Source organism: Perognathus longimembris, chromosome 1 (genome assembly GCF_023159225.1).
Source record: "Perognathus longimembris pacificus isolate PPM17 chromosome 1, ASM2315922v1, whole genome shotgun sequence".
Classification (NCBI taxonomy): Eukaryota; Metazoa; Chordata; class Mammalia; order Rodentia; family Heteromyidae; genus Perognathus; species Perognathus longimembris.
The window spans coordinates 38,452,783-38,471,291 of record NC_063161.1 but is presented as its reverse complement, the minus strand read 5'-3'; the positions used below and the strand labels follow the sequence as shown (position 1 = coordinate 38,471,291).

General features: G+C 37.8%; 1 protein-coding gene across 1 annotated transcript in view; it reads right to left on the bottom strand.

Annotated features, from left to right (window-relative positions):
- Positions 1-18,509, bottom strand: part of Grip1 (glutamate receptor interacting protein 1) — a 574,087-nt gene that overhangs the window by 149,686 nt on the left and 405,892 nt on the right. The window contains exon 2 of the mRNA XM_048360113.1: positions 8,896-8,976. Within this exon, the coding sequence (XP_048216070.1) occupies positions 8,896-8,976 (81 nt within the window). The remainder of the gene's footprint in view (positions 1-8,895; positions 8,977-18,509) is intronic.

Sequence of the window (18,509 nt, the reverse complement as noted above, 5' to 3'; positions counted from 1 at the left end):
CACTACATACCAGGATGTTAAGAGAAGAAACCTTCAGAATCACCTTAACCCCTTTCTTTTCTCTTCCCACATCTAATCTGTCCATAAATTTCTTTGGGTTATTTCTTTCATATATATGTGTATATATATATATGTGTGTGTATACATATACACACATATATATACACACACATATCTGGTTTTCATTACTTTCTGATATATATATATATATATATATATATATATATATATATGGTTTTCATTACTTCTACCTCTAACCCCATTTCTTTTTTTTTTTTTTTTTTGGCCAGTCCTGGGCCTTGGACTCAGGGCCTGAGCACTGTCCCTGGCTTCTTCCCGCTCAAGGCTAGCACTCTGCCACTTGAGCCACAGCGCCGCTTCTGGCCGTTTTCTGTGTATGTGGTGCTGGGGAATCGAACCTAGGGCCTCGTGTATCCGAGGCAGGCACTCTTGCCACTAGGCTATATCCCCAGCCCTCTAACCCCATTTCTTAATACATGTATTTTAAGAGTTGGATAACCTTTTACTATTTCCATTCCCACTGGTCTAGAACATCACCATTTCCTGCCTGAAATGTGATAATAGTTGTGAATTGGTCTTCTGCCCCCTTAAAATCTATTTTCCATATAGTATCTAGAGAGTTAAAACAAACACAACAAAATTCCATCCATGTTCCTGACTGCAGTGACTTCCTGTCATACTTACAATCTATTCCAAGGATTTACTGTAATCTGTAAGCTCTACAGGACCCCCATCTCTTTTTTTACAATCGTATCTCTTACCGTTCTCAGGTTTGCTTCTCTCTTTCTGGCCATTATAAATTTCCCTCCAAAATCCAAACTCTTGTTCTGAGCTCACTTTTGTACTCACTGTTCTTTTTACTTAGAACCATCTACCTCCAGATTATCACATATATCTCATTTTAAGCTCATTCTTAAATTCCTACAGGAGTCTTGGCTTTCCTTTCGAATATAGGGTCCCTACCTTTCTTCCCCCACTACTCTCAACTAATATACAGTTAACATCCATAGAGTGTCCTTGGTCATAACCTGACATTATGCTGGACATTTAGTTATGATAGACGTTTAACTGAGTGTCTGGCTCGTCCACTAGCATGCCAATTCTAGACATACAAGTTTACAGACCTGGTTAAACATTTATATTTCTAGAATCTAGTACAGTAGCTGGCTTGAAGTAGGTGCTGGATAGTTGAACGTTGAGTGACTGATTGCTGGACCAGTGATTCTCACGAACACACAGAATCAAAAAGTGGGAAGAAATAGTTGTAGTTACTAGATAATTAGGGAGCAAGTAAAGAATTGGCTGGAAGAATAAATGAGCAATATGGTGAAGAATTTACTAGTGAAAATGGGGGATGAATGTATAATGGCTTGTAGTACACAGAGAAAAAAGGAAGGTACCATGCACAAATTGCTAAAGAGAACAAAGAACTACCGACTACTACAAGTCCTTCCACTCAAGACTCTGTTTGATATGTAGCTCAGTAGTCAACTTTAGAAGTATGCAAGAAAATTTGATTTTAAATGTTTATACATACACATGTATACATAGAATTTACTCACTGACTCTCATAATGGGAGATACACATAAACTGATTTTAGAAAGCTCTTTACACAGTTAAATGCTCCGACACAGAACACAGGGATTCATTTCATTTATGTAGTATAATCTTAAGGCTTTGCATTATTCCACAGTTTTTAGAAGGAAATATATAGTGTACAGTTATAGTTTTACTAGTTCCAGAGCAAGTATTCAGAGGAGTTCTTGTACTATTTTATTAATTTTTCCCTTGAATTGCAAGCTCTGAAAATCATAAATGTGTAGAATAAATTAGGTGACAGCCTGAAGCACTGTGTTCTATTTCCTGCTTCCTTGGACCTTTCAGCCACCCACAGGAAAAAAAAAATGGTCTGAGTAATTTCTAGGTCCCCAACCCAACAGTCATTTGCCCAACTCTGGTCCTAGGCACCACTCAGTGTGGACTGAGATGTATATTGTGGCTTGGGAGGCAGAGGCCACCTTATCTCACACTTTCTGGATACTGCTGGGAAAAGGCTCAATTAGTCTCCAAAAGTCAAGGTCTCATTCTCAGTTCCTAGTCTCCCTATGACTTTCTCCTTCACTCAGTGCTCAAGACTGATTCACAGTTCATAGTTATCCAAGCACAACTATTTTCCTAGCCTTCTGACCTTACAAATGCCTTTAGCTCTCAGCACTTCAATCTGCTCATCTGCAAACGGGGAATTAAAACATGCGTATTTCCTGGAGCTACTGTAACGAAGAGCTGAAATGTTATGCCTAAGAATTGTTAGTTCAGTATTTGTACTGAAGCATACTGTGAGTAGAAATAACCAGTTTCATAAATAGCCCTTCCCATTTTCCCTCTTTTCTCCTCTTCCATACTGGGTTAGACTTAGGATCATTCTTATTATTCCCTAAGATCTGTGTTAATATTCAGTGTCTTCTTTCTCTTTCAGTGCTTCTTTCCATTCTTTAGCAGAATGCTTTCCACTCCCACTTTCAAAGGACGGTTTCTGCATCATAAATCAACAACTACTTATTGATGTACTAATAAAGCGCATAGTACTGGGATTCTCAAAGTCATTTCTTCTGAGAAGGATCACATTGCAAGTCAGCATTTCTAAAGCATGCTGGATATATACTGATGGATGGCACTTGATTTGAGGGGACATATAAACCTTTGTTTTAAATTTTAGTTGAAAACATTTTAAAATTTATATTAGAAAAATAAAGTTAGCACATCAATTCCTATATTTGCAAGTTCAAGAGAGAACTAATATAAATAATAAGCCAATTTAAATCTACTTAAACCATATTAATTATAGTACAAATGGAGCATAGATGTGTAACACAATTATGCACATGGCATTTTGAATGACTGAAATTTGGGAAGCTGTTTTTAAGTCACTTAAGGCTGACAGATAAGAGTATTAATGGATCCAGTTCTCAAGCTTACAGTAAACTATATAAAACATTTATTCATGTTCTCCCTGATCATTCAGCAATACAATTTTCACTTAGTCTAATTTAGTAAAGTCATTTAATTTTAGTTGCCTTTTTTTTTCCACAGCAAAAGATCGAATTCAGGACCTTGTACATGCCATCAATTGCTCTTTCACAGAGCGAAATCCTCAACCCCTAAAGTCATTTAATTTTAAAGGTCTCTCTACCTGGAAAGAGGAAGAATTAATTTTTCCTTAGTACAAAAGCTATAGAAGGAGAGGCTTTTGGTCATGTGTGTTCAAGCCTTCTTGTCAATGTGTCTCAGACACTAAGAGGTGTGCTGGTTGTGGTCAGATCCACTGCTTCTGCATGCCTCAAGTCTTGAGAAACATCAAGCCACAGTTCTAAGTACTGCAAACATTTTCCCTAATTTGCATATTGGTGGAAACTGCTGTTGAAAAGTCACATGCTGTGCATGTATCAATTCATTGTATTTCAGCCATGTGAACTAAGGCATGAGAGAAGTTAAAAGGTAATAGACTGTCAAGTCTTTCGATCACTAATGAAAGCTATTCCATGGAACACAAAAATCTAGCTGTGCCTTTTACCTAGAGCTGTTTGGGGAAAACTTAGTGGTACCCACCCCTGTCACCCAGCAAACTGGACCAGCTCTCTGGAGGACACCCCTACAATGTACTTGCCAAGAAAAGCAATACGTTCTACTTTGTATGGTTCCATTTATAGACTCCAGAAAGATCACACATGTTTTGGCTCTTTTCTAGAACAGAAGGGTAGAATAAATCACTCTCATCTCGTCAGCTTTTATTGTTCAATGTGTTCCAACATTCTCTTCAGGTGTTAGGGGAGTGCAGATATTTTCTGCTTAACCAGAAACAAATGAGATAGGAGAGATCTCTGGCCTTTAAAAGTCATTGGATTCTAAGTGACCTATATTTCATTCATTAGTTTTGGGCAGCAGACAAATTTCTTAGAAATGTCACATTTAGTGCAGCCTCAAGATCATTGTGAGCATTGGCTGCAATTTACCACAGTCAGAAAACATGTAGATAGAGATTGTGTGGTGTTTTTTCTCTAGGTAGTATATAGGCACAAGCTCACATACTCTTCCCAGAGAAACCTGCCTGATGATCTTTGTTTTTCATTCATTCTACAAGTATTAATTGAACACCCAACAGTTGCTAAACACTATTCTATGCACTGGAGCTAAAATAGTGAACAAGACATACACAATACCTGCCTTCATGTAGTTTGGCTAAGGAGTAGGAAAGAAAATAATAATGCATTTATCAGTTAATTTTCAACAGTGATACACACCATAGGAAAATGATTCATATGTTAAAGAGTGGAAGAATTACAGACAGTTTTGCTGTGCCACCAATAGTCTTGACTTAATGATCTTACAAAGGTCTCTCTGAAGAACTGAGGTAATATAGCTGCTTTCTTAAATATTGTAGCTGTGACACTTGCAAACATTTTTGGGGGGATTTTCTTCATACTGATGGTTAGAGGCTAGTCCACTTTTTTGTCCCATTTGATGCATACAGAAATGCAGGCAGGTCTGACTATGAAGCATAAGTACTTGTTGTAGAAGTCCTAGATATTTCCTGACCTTGGACATGTCCTCACGAACTGCAGTCTGACTTAGTAGCTTGGGCACCCTATATAGTATAAGTCTTATATTTGGTTTTCCATCTGTGATATTCTTTTTTTTTTCTTTTCCTGAGAGGCTCACTGGTAGCACTGAAAGTGATGAAGTAGAGTCTGTCTACCAAGTAGAGTCTGTCTCATCATAGGCTTGAACACTGGAATAGCTATAAAGTCCCTCTGTATAACTCAGAGTAGATATCTGCTCTAATTCAGAAAATGTAGCTCATTGAAGCATTTGACTGTGTATATAACAGGTGATAGGAAAATGCAGAACACAGAGGGAAGAATGTTCGAAATTCTTATCCTATTCCCTTTATTGCGAGGTTGCCACTTTTCTGTGATGTCATGGACATGGAATTTGTTTCCAGGCTTTGATTTTCCAGTAGGTACTAATGATTCCTAAATGTATTCTAAACAGCGTGACTATAACATCTTTGGTTACTAGTCTCAGCTAGTAACTCTGTTTCATATTTTTTATTACTTCCTCCCTAAATACTTAGATACAACAATTGAGAAAAATGGATCTGAAACTCACTCTATTATGATCAAATTGGAAATGTCATTTCTAATATTCTAAGAAGGGAAATATTTCCTACACATTTTTTGTGGCTTTAGTCTAGATACAGATAATTTTCCTGGTACAGCAAGGTTGAAGTGTGAGTACTTCATATCTTCCAGTATTTGTCAGTAGCCTAGAATTGTTTGTCATGACTAACATAAGCCAAGAAAGATATCCTATATAGAAAGAGGAGGCAAGTCACATCAATAATATGCTAACTTTAAGAGATACTGGGCTCTAACTCAAAAGCACTATACAGACAGGATTAAATGTCACTTTTTTTTTCAAATTTTTATTATCAAACTGATGTACAGAGAGGTTACAGTTTCATACGTTAGGCTAAATGTCACATTTTTGAGTGAGACAAACCAGAATTTATTATGAAATCTGCAAACCCCAGTGCCTGGATACTTTAATTTAGTAATCAAACTTCAAATGACTAACAATCTGCTAATAAACATCGTATTGTACTTTATATGCCGTAGTTCAAACTACATTCGTATGTGGAATTCATCTTTGAAAAAAATTGGCAGAAATAAGATTGAAAATGCACATTCTTAATACTTTTAAGAGAATGTGAAGTTTGCAACCAAACCACAGTGTCAGAGAAATGTATGTCATTTTTATTACTACTGTCATTGAAAAAATTCCAAAAGCTTATGGTAGATGAAAAGATTTTTAAAAACATTTTATTCCATAATAGACATGATTAAAATGACAAATTTCCAAAGAGCATTAATAATGCATTTTTCCTTTATCCAAGGCAAATGCATTTTGCTCCTAAGAGATGTTTAATCCATATTCCTTTCTTTTGGAAGAGAAAAGGAGGGAGATGAAAGGATTTATGGGGAACTGGCATTTAATGAAAGGTACATATTTAGTTTGTGATGTATTATAAAATAATTGCTATAATTCTGAGTTTAGATACTGGTACCGGATTTTTATATTAATGAAGAGCAAGTTATAGTTCTGTTAACACTCACGATTACCTTGTTGATATAAAATTTCTAAGGGTTACTGTTTATTATACCATAGAAACAATGGAGCCTATGTTAACATTTATTTTTAAATCAATATATATCTATATAAACATTTGCTTCAGGTAGTACCAGATCTATGTTGATATAACAAGTTTTAAAGACCAGCTTACACGATTGTAACATTTGGATAGACAAGTTTAAGAAACTTCTGCTACCTATGTTCTTCCTCCTCTGTGCTCCCACCCCATCTGCCAAAGAAAACATTGGAAGAGTCAGGAAAAATTGCCATTTTTGAATCACTGCGAGTAGAGCTTTGAGGGACCTGTGAGATAAATCTGTGCTCCTTGGAGGTTTTAGCCTCTGTGCGTTGGCTTTCTTTCCAATAGCTGGGGAATTTTAATGGCCCTGATCTAGTTTGGAAGGTAACACTGTTCCTCTGTACCTCAGGAAGGTGTGGATGGGTCAGGCTTTTCTTTAGGCCTTCTTTCCTTTGATACTCTTCTTTCTAAATCTGCTTAACCGTGCTCCCATGGGTGTAGTAATATTTAAGGGAAAGTAAGATTGGAGGTGAGCACAGAGGAATGAGACAAAAACCATCCACTTGTATCTGGTTCTTCTAGCTCCATGGGTCCAGTGTTCTCCATCAGACTCATTTAGGAGTTTTTAGCCCAAACTTTGGCCAATCATAGAGAATATACACTTATGGGCTCTTTTCCTCTGCCTTTCTCCCTGTATGGTGGACTTGGGAGGAGTGACGAGGGGCATGGTTTTGGATTAAGCTTTTAAGTGACTCCTTTGTTTTGGTAAGAACATGCATTTTTAAAGTAGTTTTCAGTAAGATAGTAAAGATCAGAAATCTAAAGAGTCATTAAGTCAGTCAAGAAACAATTCCTAAGAAGCTCATTTTCTCTTTAAGATAATAGTGAATAATAATCCACTATTAACCACTATAGTTTCTTAGCCCTCTGGCGGGTGCAGTCTTTTTCTTGAACTGTTTTAAATAATTGAGAAGACTTTGAAGACATTTTGTTGCTCTGATCATTTAAACAACCCATAGAACTTACTTAATTTTTTTTTGAACTTTAAAAATCTGACAAATGGAGGAACAAAGGATAGAATTCTACAATGAAGAATTTTTTGTGTGTTGTGAGCTAAGGATTATGGTTTTCCTATTTGTTCACTTGACATGTAAGTTGAAAAACGATGTCATGACTTTAGCGTTGTGTTCAGCTATGTGTTATAGTTTAGTATGACACACTAGAGAACCCTTGGAAGGAAAACATTAGTAATAGGCAGGCAGGGGCTTGTTTACTCTCACATGAAGTGAGGAGTCTCTTGCTTTCCTAGCACAGGAATGCTGAGTACTAGCTAGTGTACAGAAATGAAGAAGGAATTGATAGACAAGTGACATTCTTGCCCTTCAAACCTCGAGCACTTGCTTACTGCTGACAAGGAGAAAGCAGAGAACATAGCCCAGAGCTGACTGCAAGAGTTTTCCTAAACGTGATCAGCACTAAGAATGATGTTTTGTGAGATGAAATAGAAGAAATAGAAGTACTGAGGAACATCATCTAATTATAGAATTCAAATTACTTTAGAATATTCAAAGCACCCAAACAAGGATGGACAACATCTGCATAGTCTCTTCCTAAGCCAAGTATGTTCAGAATAAATCTAAGCTTTCAGAATAAGAGTAAAAATAACTACATGTACTTCTTGCAAAAATAAGAATCATGAGCAAAGTTCATGCTCAGAAACTTACCTTGCTTTTGGTTCAAGTGGGAATTTCCCCTTCACTACACCAATGTGCCAACCCATTCAGTTTACCTCAGAAGACACCACTTTGGTCCTTTTGAATTGCTGAAACGGCTAGCTCTAAAATTCCATATCTGAGGTTGAGCTGTATTCGATTTATTTATGTAAAATACAAACATGTTATTTTATAAATCTTTAAACATGTTAGTGCTTTTAACCCTGGTCTTAAGCACCATTACTTCATAAGGAGATTTTTCATAAATTATGTAGCTGAGACCACATTAAAATATTTTGAAATTTCGTTCCCTCTTAATTTGAAAACTTAGATGCGTCACTGCTATTCTCAAATTCAAAGCTTCCAGAGATTTAAGTTTTGGAGTGGAGACATTTGAAGATATTTTTCCAAAATATTTTGTTGGGAAAAACACATTCACCGTTCATTGAATTATAAGAATCTGAATCACATCTGCCTAAGGAAAGAGAGTTCCTGAATTTTATAAGAGCTGTGCAATGGAAGAAAACCCAAGTTTGAAGAAGAGAAGAAAGGGGAACGTTTCCATTCCGCATGCATGATACCTGCTACTGCAATTCTGAACCCCTTTGTTCTGCAGGGGATCTTGGGAAATGAATGGATGCTGCCATGCAAGTTATCCCACTGGAAACAGAGGTGAAAGTAACTGAGTGAGGGCTGATTTCAATTCAAGTCATCTTACAAAGGATTTTGTTAGGTTGGTTACAAGATGGATTCTCACAAGTTGTCAAGCTTTTCCGAAGTCCGTTTTCATTTTATTTCTTTAATTGTTGTTTGCACGAGAGTGTAGAATGCAGTCTGTGCTCTATGAGATAGCATGAGTTTTAGTAATGGGGGGGGGGGAGATTATTTAGGATCACCAAATAATAGGATTCAAAAGTTAGTAAAATAGCTGAAAAATCCAAGTCAGGTCTAACCTGGAATGCTCTGTCTCCTCACAGCCAATGCTCCATCAGGCGGCTTTGTCTGGCTGGCGGATTTAGTGTAGGGACTCTCATCTGCAAAGGTACAATGAAGGGTTTGGTTAATTTCCATCCAGTTTCTATTATAGTGAAGATCTTTAGTGGATTGTAATCCTTCTGCGAGAGAGGTGATAAGATACAGTAGAAAGATTCAGTAGACCTAAGTCCTAAACTGAGCTGTGGGGCAAGTCTGAAAAATCAGTTCCTTCCCTTATATAAGAGAAATAAAATTCTCATTAACTTCTTAGGGTTGTCAGATCAAAAAACCATAATGAATGGGAAGACATTTATAAAATGGCAAGAAGTGTAAATAATAGTACACAAATTACATGCCTGCCTACATTCATTGATAAATAAGTATCAATGAATATGTATAAAAGGAAGACAAAGAGGAAATAAAATGGATGAGTGGGCACTAAGAATAATTAATCAGATAGAAGAACAAAGGAAGTGAAATGCAGTATTTCAGATAAGCAGATGACAGAACATTAGTATTGCAGGAAAATAAAGGCAGAGTTAGTCGGTTTGTCTTGGGAGTAGGGACTGGTATCTGGGGAAAAGTCAAAGGAGAGGGTCACTTGAAGGTAACACTGAGAAGGCAGGTTGAGAATAGGGAAGGAAAGATGATTTGGCAAAAGAAGACATACATTCCAATGAGCTGATTGACCCTCATTTAGAAAGAGATGAAAGAAAGCTGCAGAACAAGCAACTGAAAAGGCAGAGGCCCAGAGTTCAGTGTGTCAGTGAGAGTTAGATGGCACTAGGGAACAAGATCAGAGAGGAAATGGATCCATCAAATCATAGGTGATTTATTCTTTCTTTAGGATTTCAGCTGACTTGGATTTAGGAAGGCACATATGAGGGTTAAAATAGGAAGGAACACTTTTTCCTAATTTGGATGGTGGTATTTGTATATGGTAAGAGATTTCTGAGTTAACAACCTGTAAAAGTCCAAGAACAGTATGTAAATGGCTTGAGCAAGCATAATGCAAAATTACCACACATATTTAGTCATGCTAGGTGACCCAAACATCACTCGGGCAACACTTTTAGATATTTGTTATTGTTGTTCTTGTTTTAATAGAAAACCATTAACAGTTGTAAAGAACCCTATTGACATGGCAAACTACTAAATGTAACAAAAATTCAGTTCAACATGGCTTTGTCATCTGAGAACATTAATTCTCTCAACTAAGTAGTAATGTGCTTCAAAATTGAGGAATTCACTTTCTCTCTAGCATTTACTTCTGTTTGAAATGATTTATAATTTTCATCAAATGACAAGGTCTTTAAAAGCAATAACAAAAAGAAAAGATCAACATTGCTGTAAACTGCAATTAACTAAAAAATGGCAGTCATGATGTTTCATGTTTACATTCCATTGGTCACACAATTCTTTATATTCTATTAAAAAACATAGCAACTCTCAGATATCAAAATAATCAACATCATATTATGATAGCTGCTTTTTAAGCAGTTTCTTAGGTCTTCAACTTTTTTCTTTGCAAACATAATTTTGAGGACAATTAAAAACCACAAACCAAAATCTAAGCTGTACATGAGAAGTCCCACGATTACCACAGGAGCAACTGAGTGCTCTTCTCACAGAGTTAATGTAATAAACAGGTCGTGCATTGCACTGATGAAAATAAACTGACTCTGTGTAAAAGCCTGAGATTCTTCACAAGATTACTTTGAAAGTGCTTTTCATTTCACTACCCATAACTTGGGGACTGTATTCATGATTACACAGCACTAATTCAGGTGAGACAAGTCACAACTACCAGGTTCATAGTTGGAAGTGTGGAAGTATAAAAGCCTACCTCAATTTCCAGCTTGTCAAGATTACAGCCAATTACAGCCTTTCATTACATCAAGTGCATAGATCATTTTTCTAAACAGGCAATAGAAGATTCACCCAGGAGACTTGGGCTACCTACCCCTAATGCTTTAAGGAGACATATCTTTAGAAATTTAACCAGTTTGCATAACAGAAGTTAACCCTGGTAAAATGGGTCTCTCATTTATATTTGAAAGCAGTTTTCTTGATTTAGAGCTAAAATCATGTAGTTATGCTCATCCTTAAAAGTCTGAAACTGAATTATAGATAGCCACCTTGCCAGCATTTCTATCCACCATCCTCCAACATCCACTATGACCCTCTGCACCAGGAGTGTCCTTCCCAACATTGAAGAAAGTAAATAACCTAGACACCAAAAGGTATATTAATCAAAGGACCAGACTGAAATAAGTTCAGTATTATCTAAGAATAGCTTGCCAAAGTCAATCACGATGAGAGCTATAATTCTTAACAGAAACAAGGCAGACACACAGTAACACTGCATACATCAAGGAGAGCAAAAAGGGGCAGCAATAGAGAAGTATGGCACAATTTAACCTTTACTTTCAGAAAAGTTTTCCAAAGAATATCTTTTTAAACATGGAAGAGACATCGTGAGCTTTTTCTAAAAAATTACTCATCACAGAGTAGATGTCAGCCCTCTAAGTCAATTCTTGTTTCAGCCCTAACAAACAAAAATGGAAAAAGACCTTGCATGAGTCAGCAGCTGATGGCTCCACAATAGAATACTGAAGGACAAAAATGTTCAGTGTTTATTTTTAGTCCTTCCCAGAAAATCATGGAAACACCTATGCAGGCATCTATTGTGGTCTTCTTGTGTGTTCCTTAAGTGATGTAAATATAGATTCCTATAATTTTATAAGAGATGATCTATTCTTTGATTCTATAGTTGGTACTGAGGATATAGAAGAACACATATTAACAGTGAGTCAAGACTCAATTTATTTTATCCTATTCCCATGTTCGTTTTCATCGCATTCCTCATGGATATACAACATGTTCAGAGGTCACTGCCTCACATGTACTGCATCAGATCAGTACATAGCCAGACTTTCCCAGAAGAGACTTTACAAGATGGAATCCCCATGGAGAACTGTATGGAACAGAACCTGCAGTTCTTTTTGTGACAGTCTAAATAACATTCTACCCTCCTCTTCATAATGTGTTTGCCTGAAGTAAAGAATATTTTAAAATGATAACATAAAACCAATATGATTCAGAAGTGGCACTGTAGCTCAATGGTAGAGCTCTAGCTTTGAGCACAAAGCAACTCAGGGGCAGTGCCCAGCACCTGAGTTCAAGCCTAGAACCAGCAAAAAAAAAATTAATATGAACAACTTCACTTAGATTTTTTTTTCTGAGAGAGAATCTTGCTTTGTTTCTGAGGCTGATCTGGAACTAAATATGTAGGTCATACTTACCTGGAACATATGATCTGTTGGTCAGACTCCTAAGTGTTAAGATTGCAGATAGATAGCACTCTGCCCAGCCTTCCACTACCACATTTGCTTGGAAAAAATCATATTAAGTGAAGTGAGCCAAGCCCAAAGAAACATAGACTCTATGGTTTCCCTCAATGGTAATAATTAGTCTAGGATAATGCTAAGTGAAATAAACTCCAAGTTATAGAAATAAGTGGTTTATCATTGTTGGTGTTATTTTCAATGTTCCCTGTGAAATTATGCCTTTTTCTTTTGTCTTTCTTCCCCATGGTTTTACCCCTGATGTAACTGTAACTGATTTTGTACCCTGGGCATTGTATAAACATTTATCAAAACTAGGGAAGAGAAGGGGAACATCAAAATGGAGAGACAAAGGGTAAAAGGCAAACCAATGCAAGAGCAATATTTACAAGACAATATGCTGTAAACCAACTGTACAACTTGGGGAGGGGATAGGGGAAAGAACTTGGGGAGGGGGAGGGGGGAGAAAAATGAGGGAGGGGGGAGAAAAATGAGGGAGGAGGTAACAAGTTTGATAAGAAACATACTCACTGCCTTACGTATGAAAGTGTAACCCATCTGTACATCATTTTGACAATAAATAAATTGATTCATTTATAGAAAAAAAAATGTTAGTACTTTTTTCTTTGCTTTGGGGGGCAACACCAACTAGACTTTGAAGTTCCATTAAGATATATAAATGAATAATTTAAAGAAAAGTCAAATAATAAAAGGAACTGACGTGTAGGTAAGATGTCTAGTGTAGTATCTGAAACACAGTAGGCATTTATGTAATATTTTCTGATGGATGAATAAGTTGTATTCAACCCTTCAAACTAAAGCATTTATTATAAACAAGGTGAAATGTATGAGCTTTTCTCCTTCTTCCAATTTTCCTTTCCTAGGTTCATAGTCTATTCCTTTTAAAATCACATCACCCAACAGCTGTTAATTACTGTGTTGTTATTATTATTATTACTGTATGCTAAAAATATGTGATTCCTTATAAAGCTGATTTTAAAATATATTTTATTTGTACTCAGAGTTTAGGTGAGTTATGAAATAATCTTTAAAATCAGTCCTTTAGACAAAAAGAATTCTGGTTTTCATACCAGACTCTCAGTGTTACACTTTGATGGAAGTGATATTAACAAAGGAACCTTGTCACTATAGGAAAGTAGCAGACATTGAGCTAGTGCTCTGTGATGTAGGAGGGCACAAGGGGCATCTCAGGGTATCAGAAGTGCCAGCCTTTCTTAATGGCATCTTGACAACTAGATAATCACTGTGAGACATGATGGCCTCCCACTTACAGAGGGGCTTGAGTATTGGTAATAGCAAGGAAGAACCTGAATCCTTTTACAGAGATATCATGAGGCCAAGAAATATGCCCTCTGTCAATTGACATGGTGATGGAATCACAAAAATGGCTTAGTCAAACACACATACAGAACAATGCTGTGATGTGTGTGGGGTGTGTAGAGATATCTGTGCCTTTCACATACCCCAATTTGGTCCAATGTCCTCACATGTCAAACACAGGAGAGGCAAATAGAGGCCATTTGTTTTGATTATTCCATATGAAGTTGGTGTTTGTAAACTTACAACTTGTAATCAGTAAGCACTTAAGTGGGAAAGCTTTACTCTGCATCACTAAACCTATGAGATAAGAGAAAAGGACAAGTCTGCTCATGTTTTCCTATGATGGTTGCCTGGCATCAAACAGCATTCATCTAGGCACTGATGGCTCACGCATATAATCCTAACTACTCAGGAGACTAAGATCCAAGAAACATAATCAAAAGCCAGTCAAACCAGGAGAACTCATGAGCCTTTATCTCCAATTAACTAGTAGGAAAGTAGAAGTATAGCTCAAGTGGTAGAGCTCCAGCCTTGAGTGGAAAAACCAATTGAGGAGCCCTGAGTTCAAGTCCAACACACACACACACACACACACACACACACACACGTAATTAGTATGGTTCTTTCTCTCTCGCTCTCAGAATGTAGGCTTCACTGAGGAATGTGATTTGACTATGGCTCAGGAATTTCTGGATGTGTTCAGGGTTTTGTTGAAGAAAAAAAAATCTTCTTTTGGCTGAGACTTATCAGTCTGTGCTAAACAATTTCAAGCAACCAATTATGCACAATCGAGGCACCTGCTAGGCTACCAGATCCCTTAACGTCTTGATTAGAAAAAGAAAGACATCAGTGCATTTAAACATTATGACCATTTCCCAGAAGTGGGGAGACAGGAGGCTCATGCCACAATGTTCATGCATGTCATTACAAACTCAGAAGAAATTGTTTTCTATAAAAGAACCAAAGTAAATCGATTACAAAGGAGATAATGTGTCCCTTGAATTCAATTAACTTGCACAAATTTTAGTGCCTACTATGTGCAAACTAGGAATCAAAGTGGATAAAAGGTAATGAAACTCCCAGTGGAATGGTAATTGCAGAATTCTTATTCCCTCATAGCTTCGAGAGTAGAACATGGTGTTTGCTTCTCCTCTGGGAAAGAACCAGCATGGCCTTGTGATACTGGTAAAAGTGAGCTATAGGAAGAGGGAAGAAGACGCACCACTAGGACATCACTCAGATGTTTCCAATCAAAATTCCAACCATAAGCTCAGCTACCATGGAAACTTCAAATTGCTAGAGGACCATAAGGTTTCCTGAGTCCTATGCTGTGAGTATCTTATTCCAATCCAGGATGAGTATATTGTAAGTGTTTCTTTCTCTTGGACCCTTGCCCTCCAGCTCCATTAGCTGCCTTGCTATTTGCTGATACACTCTAAAATTTAAGAAAAAATTCCTGAAGAATAACTGTCAAATGGTTTTGGCAATAAAACTTAGTTACATCTTTCTCTTCTTATTAAAATTATGTGTAGCTTGACACGGGTAACTTATATCTGTTATCCTCTCTCTTCAGAAAGCTGAGAGCTGGTGGACTACGGATTGAAGCTAGCCTGGGCAGAAAAGTTTAAGAGACTTCCTCTCCAATTAGCTAGTAAAAAGTTGGGCTGCAGATGTGGTTTATGTCATCAGAGTGCCAGCAAGCAAGCCAAGTTCAAGTCTCACTATGGACACACACACACACACACACACACACTCATACTCACACTTCTTGAACTCTTACTCTTCCACCAAATTTTTATTAGCATCAGTTAGTTGTATAAGGAGGTTTAATGTTGGTGTCCATATGTGCATAAATGCTTGTAGCCCTCCATCACTCTCCCTTTATCCTCCCTCCGTTTCCCAAACCAATCTGCACAAGCTTCACTGCTCCATTTTCACACATGTACACCAAGTACTTTGACCATATTCATCCTCCTTTACCCTCTCTTGAATCCTAAGTCAGTTGTCATTCCTGATTAAAATAACTCTACTTTTCCAGGGCTAAGCAAAAGATGTCCTCTGGACCTTTCATATCCAGAAGTCTGTAGGTCCAAACAAGCTTCTGCAGTATTGCTTTGGAATGTTGAGTCTGAAGCATTGATAGCTACTGACATATTATCACCAAGAATGAGTTAGTTCACCTCTTTTCTCAATGTGCTAAAATAGGTTTAAATCAGAGCCTGCCTTGAGCTTGATTGCAGGAGGCAGAGGCAGCTGCTCTTTGATGGCCTCTCTCTTACTAGGAAATGATTTTCCTTCCTCCACTCACTTGCTTTCTTTTTCCTTTCCCCCCTTTTTGTGATTTGTTTCACATCTGCATGACAGCGATCTTACAGATCTTCCTTACAGTTTTATGATTGGGACACAAATTGGTTTTATATTTTGAAAGGGACCAAATCTTTTGCTTTTTTTTTTTTTTTTGCCAGTCCTGGGCCTTGGACTCAGGGCCTGAGCACTGTCCCTGGCTTCTTCCCGCTCAAGGCTAGCTAGCACTCTGCCACTTGAGCCACAGCGCCGCTTCTGGCCGTTTTCTGTATATGTGGTGCTGGGGAATCGAACCTAGGGCCTCGTGTATCCTAGGCAGGCACTCTTGCCACTAGGCCATATCCCCAGCCCTCTTTTGCTTTAAGATACATATTTTTAAAGTCATGCAAATAGATCACAGCTTCATTTTTCAAAAGAAATGTGCTGGGTGCCACGGTGGTTCATGCTTGTAATCCTAGGTCTTCAGGAGGCTGAGACATGAGGAAGATGGTTCAAAGCCAGCCTGGGCTGTAAAGTCCATGAAACTCTTATCTCCAATAAACAACCAGAAAACTGGAAGTGGCACTGTGGCTCAAGTGATAGAGCACTAGTCTTGAGCTGAAGAGCTCAGGGACAGTGCCCAGGCCCAGAGTTCAAGCCCCATGACTGGCGAACAACAACAACAACAGAACAAATGCACTATGGTTCCTTAACAATGACGTTAATTACATTAATTATAAACAGTCACTTATCATGACTTGAATATGAAGTGTATCCCACAGGCTCATGAGTCTCACAGGCATGACTGTCAGCATTTGGGAAGAGTATTAGATCCTGAGGACCTAATTTAATCCCTTGATGACTTCATAAAATGATAGCATTGTTGGGAGGTGGTGAAAAGGAGGAGGGGGGGTCTGGTTGAAGGAAGTGAGTCACTGAGGGGTACGACTATGAAGGGGATATTGTGGCCCTCGCCCTGTCCATTACTCTTTTTTTTTCACTCTGCTCTCTGGCTGCCATGAGGTGTGCTTCTTTGCTCCACAACAGGATCTCACTTTGCATGATGTTCTGCCCAAGCTAATGGGGCCAAAATCATGCACTGAAATCTCTGGAGACAGTAAGCCAAAATAAATCTTTCCTCCTTTAAAACTGTCTCTATCAGGTATTTGTTGCAAAAATGAAAAGCTAACATACACTTTAGGGATTAAATATCACTGCCAAAAAAGCATGCCCACTATAGTTTGTGTGATTATAGGCTTGGGCAATGTCATTTTTCTCCCTTACTACTCTACTTCCTAACGCTTTGCTTCAGACTATGTATAGAAACATCTCCTGGTGAAACATATGCACGTTAACACTTGAAAAGCTCTTCCCCTACTTATGTCATAACAACAAGAAATTGTATAGGTAGTGGGAGAACATTCACCGTGAAGTCTCACCTCACTGTGGTACCAGTAATCTACAGTGGTGTTGGTAGAATGCCAATGATATCAGTAAACTCCAAAAATATTTCCTGAAATGGAAATGAAACTTTGAAATGGTATGTTTTGAGTGGATTCAGCCACCTATCTACTTTAAATCTTTAAAGAATCCTAAAATAGATGAATTATAGGGTTGATACGATGAAGGTTGGATTACAACTAGTTGGCTAATAACCTCTTTTTGGTTAAGATAGGCTATGGTACTGAGCTACTCACTACTCTCTAGCTAGTGAAAGACAAACAAAAATGAAGTTATGTCCTGCCTCATGACTAGGATATGAGAGAAGAATCTTTCATAGCATATTTTAAACACTTGCTCTTCAGACCCCTTCCTTGCAGCACAATTTTCTGGGAACCAAAAGGGTTTCTAACATAGTCTGACCTAGACATCTGGTCAACCTTCTGAAAGTAGTCTGTGGTAACTGTGCTGCTGTGGGCCTTTTTTGAAGGACAATATCTCTAGCCAGGTTAATCTGTAAATCCTCTCTGAAATTAATGAGCATGAAATTGCACATTTTCTGCCTTTGGCATTTTTGTTGCTAATGTGTCTGAACCACAAATGATAAAGTCTCTGCTTCTTCGTAATGATGTTTCCAGCAAAGAGATGAAGCAGAGTCATAAAGCTACAGATTTGCCTCATCATCAAGGAATCAACATTTTGATAGGATAGACTCTCTCCCATGAGACCCATTCTTATTACCCTGTCAAATCCCACCTTAATACCTTAAACATTTAAATTTCATGAAGCTTCAACATTCTTTGTATGTAGCATGAGGACTACCTGCTATAAATGTTTGGCCTATCAAGATTATACCAGCTGACATTCTCAGTAGCTCCCACTGTGAAATGCTCACAGATTCAATGTGTTCTGAGGATTAGAACGACAAAATGATGAAAAACAAAAATGACCTCAGGCATTAAAGCCAGGCACCGGTGGGCTCATGTCTCTAATCCTAGCTACTCATGAGGACTGGGCAGAAAATTCTGTGAGACTCTTATCTCCACTAAAGCTACCCCAAAAAGCTGCATGTACAGCTATGGCTCAACTGGTAGAGTGATAGTTCCGAGTAAAAGAAGCTCAGGGACAGTGCTCACATCATGAGTTCAATCCTCAGTATACACACACACACACACACACAC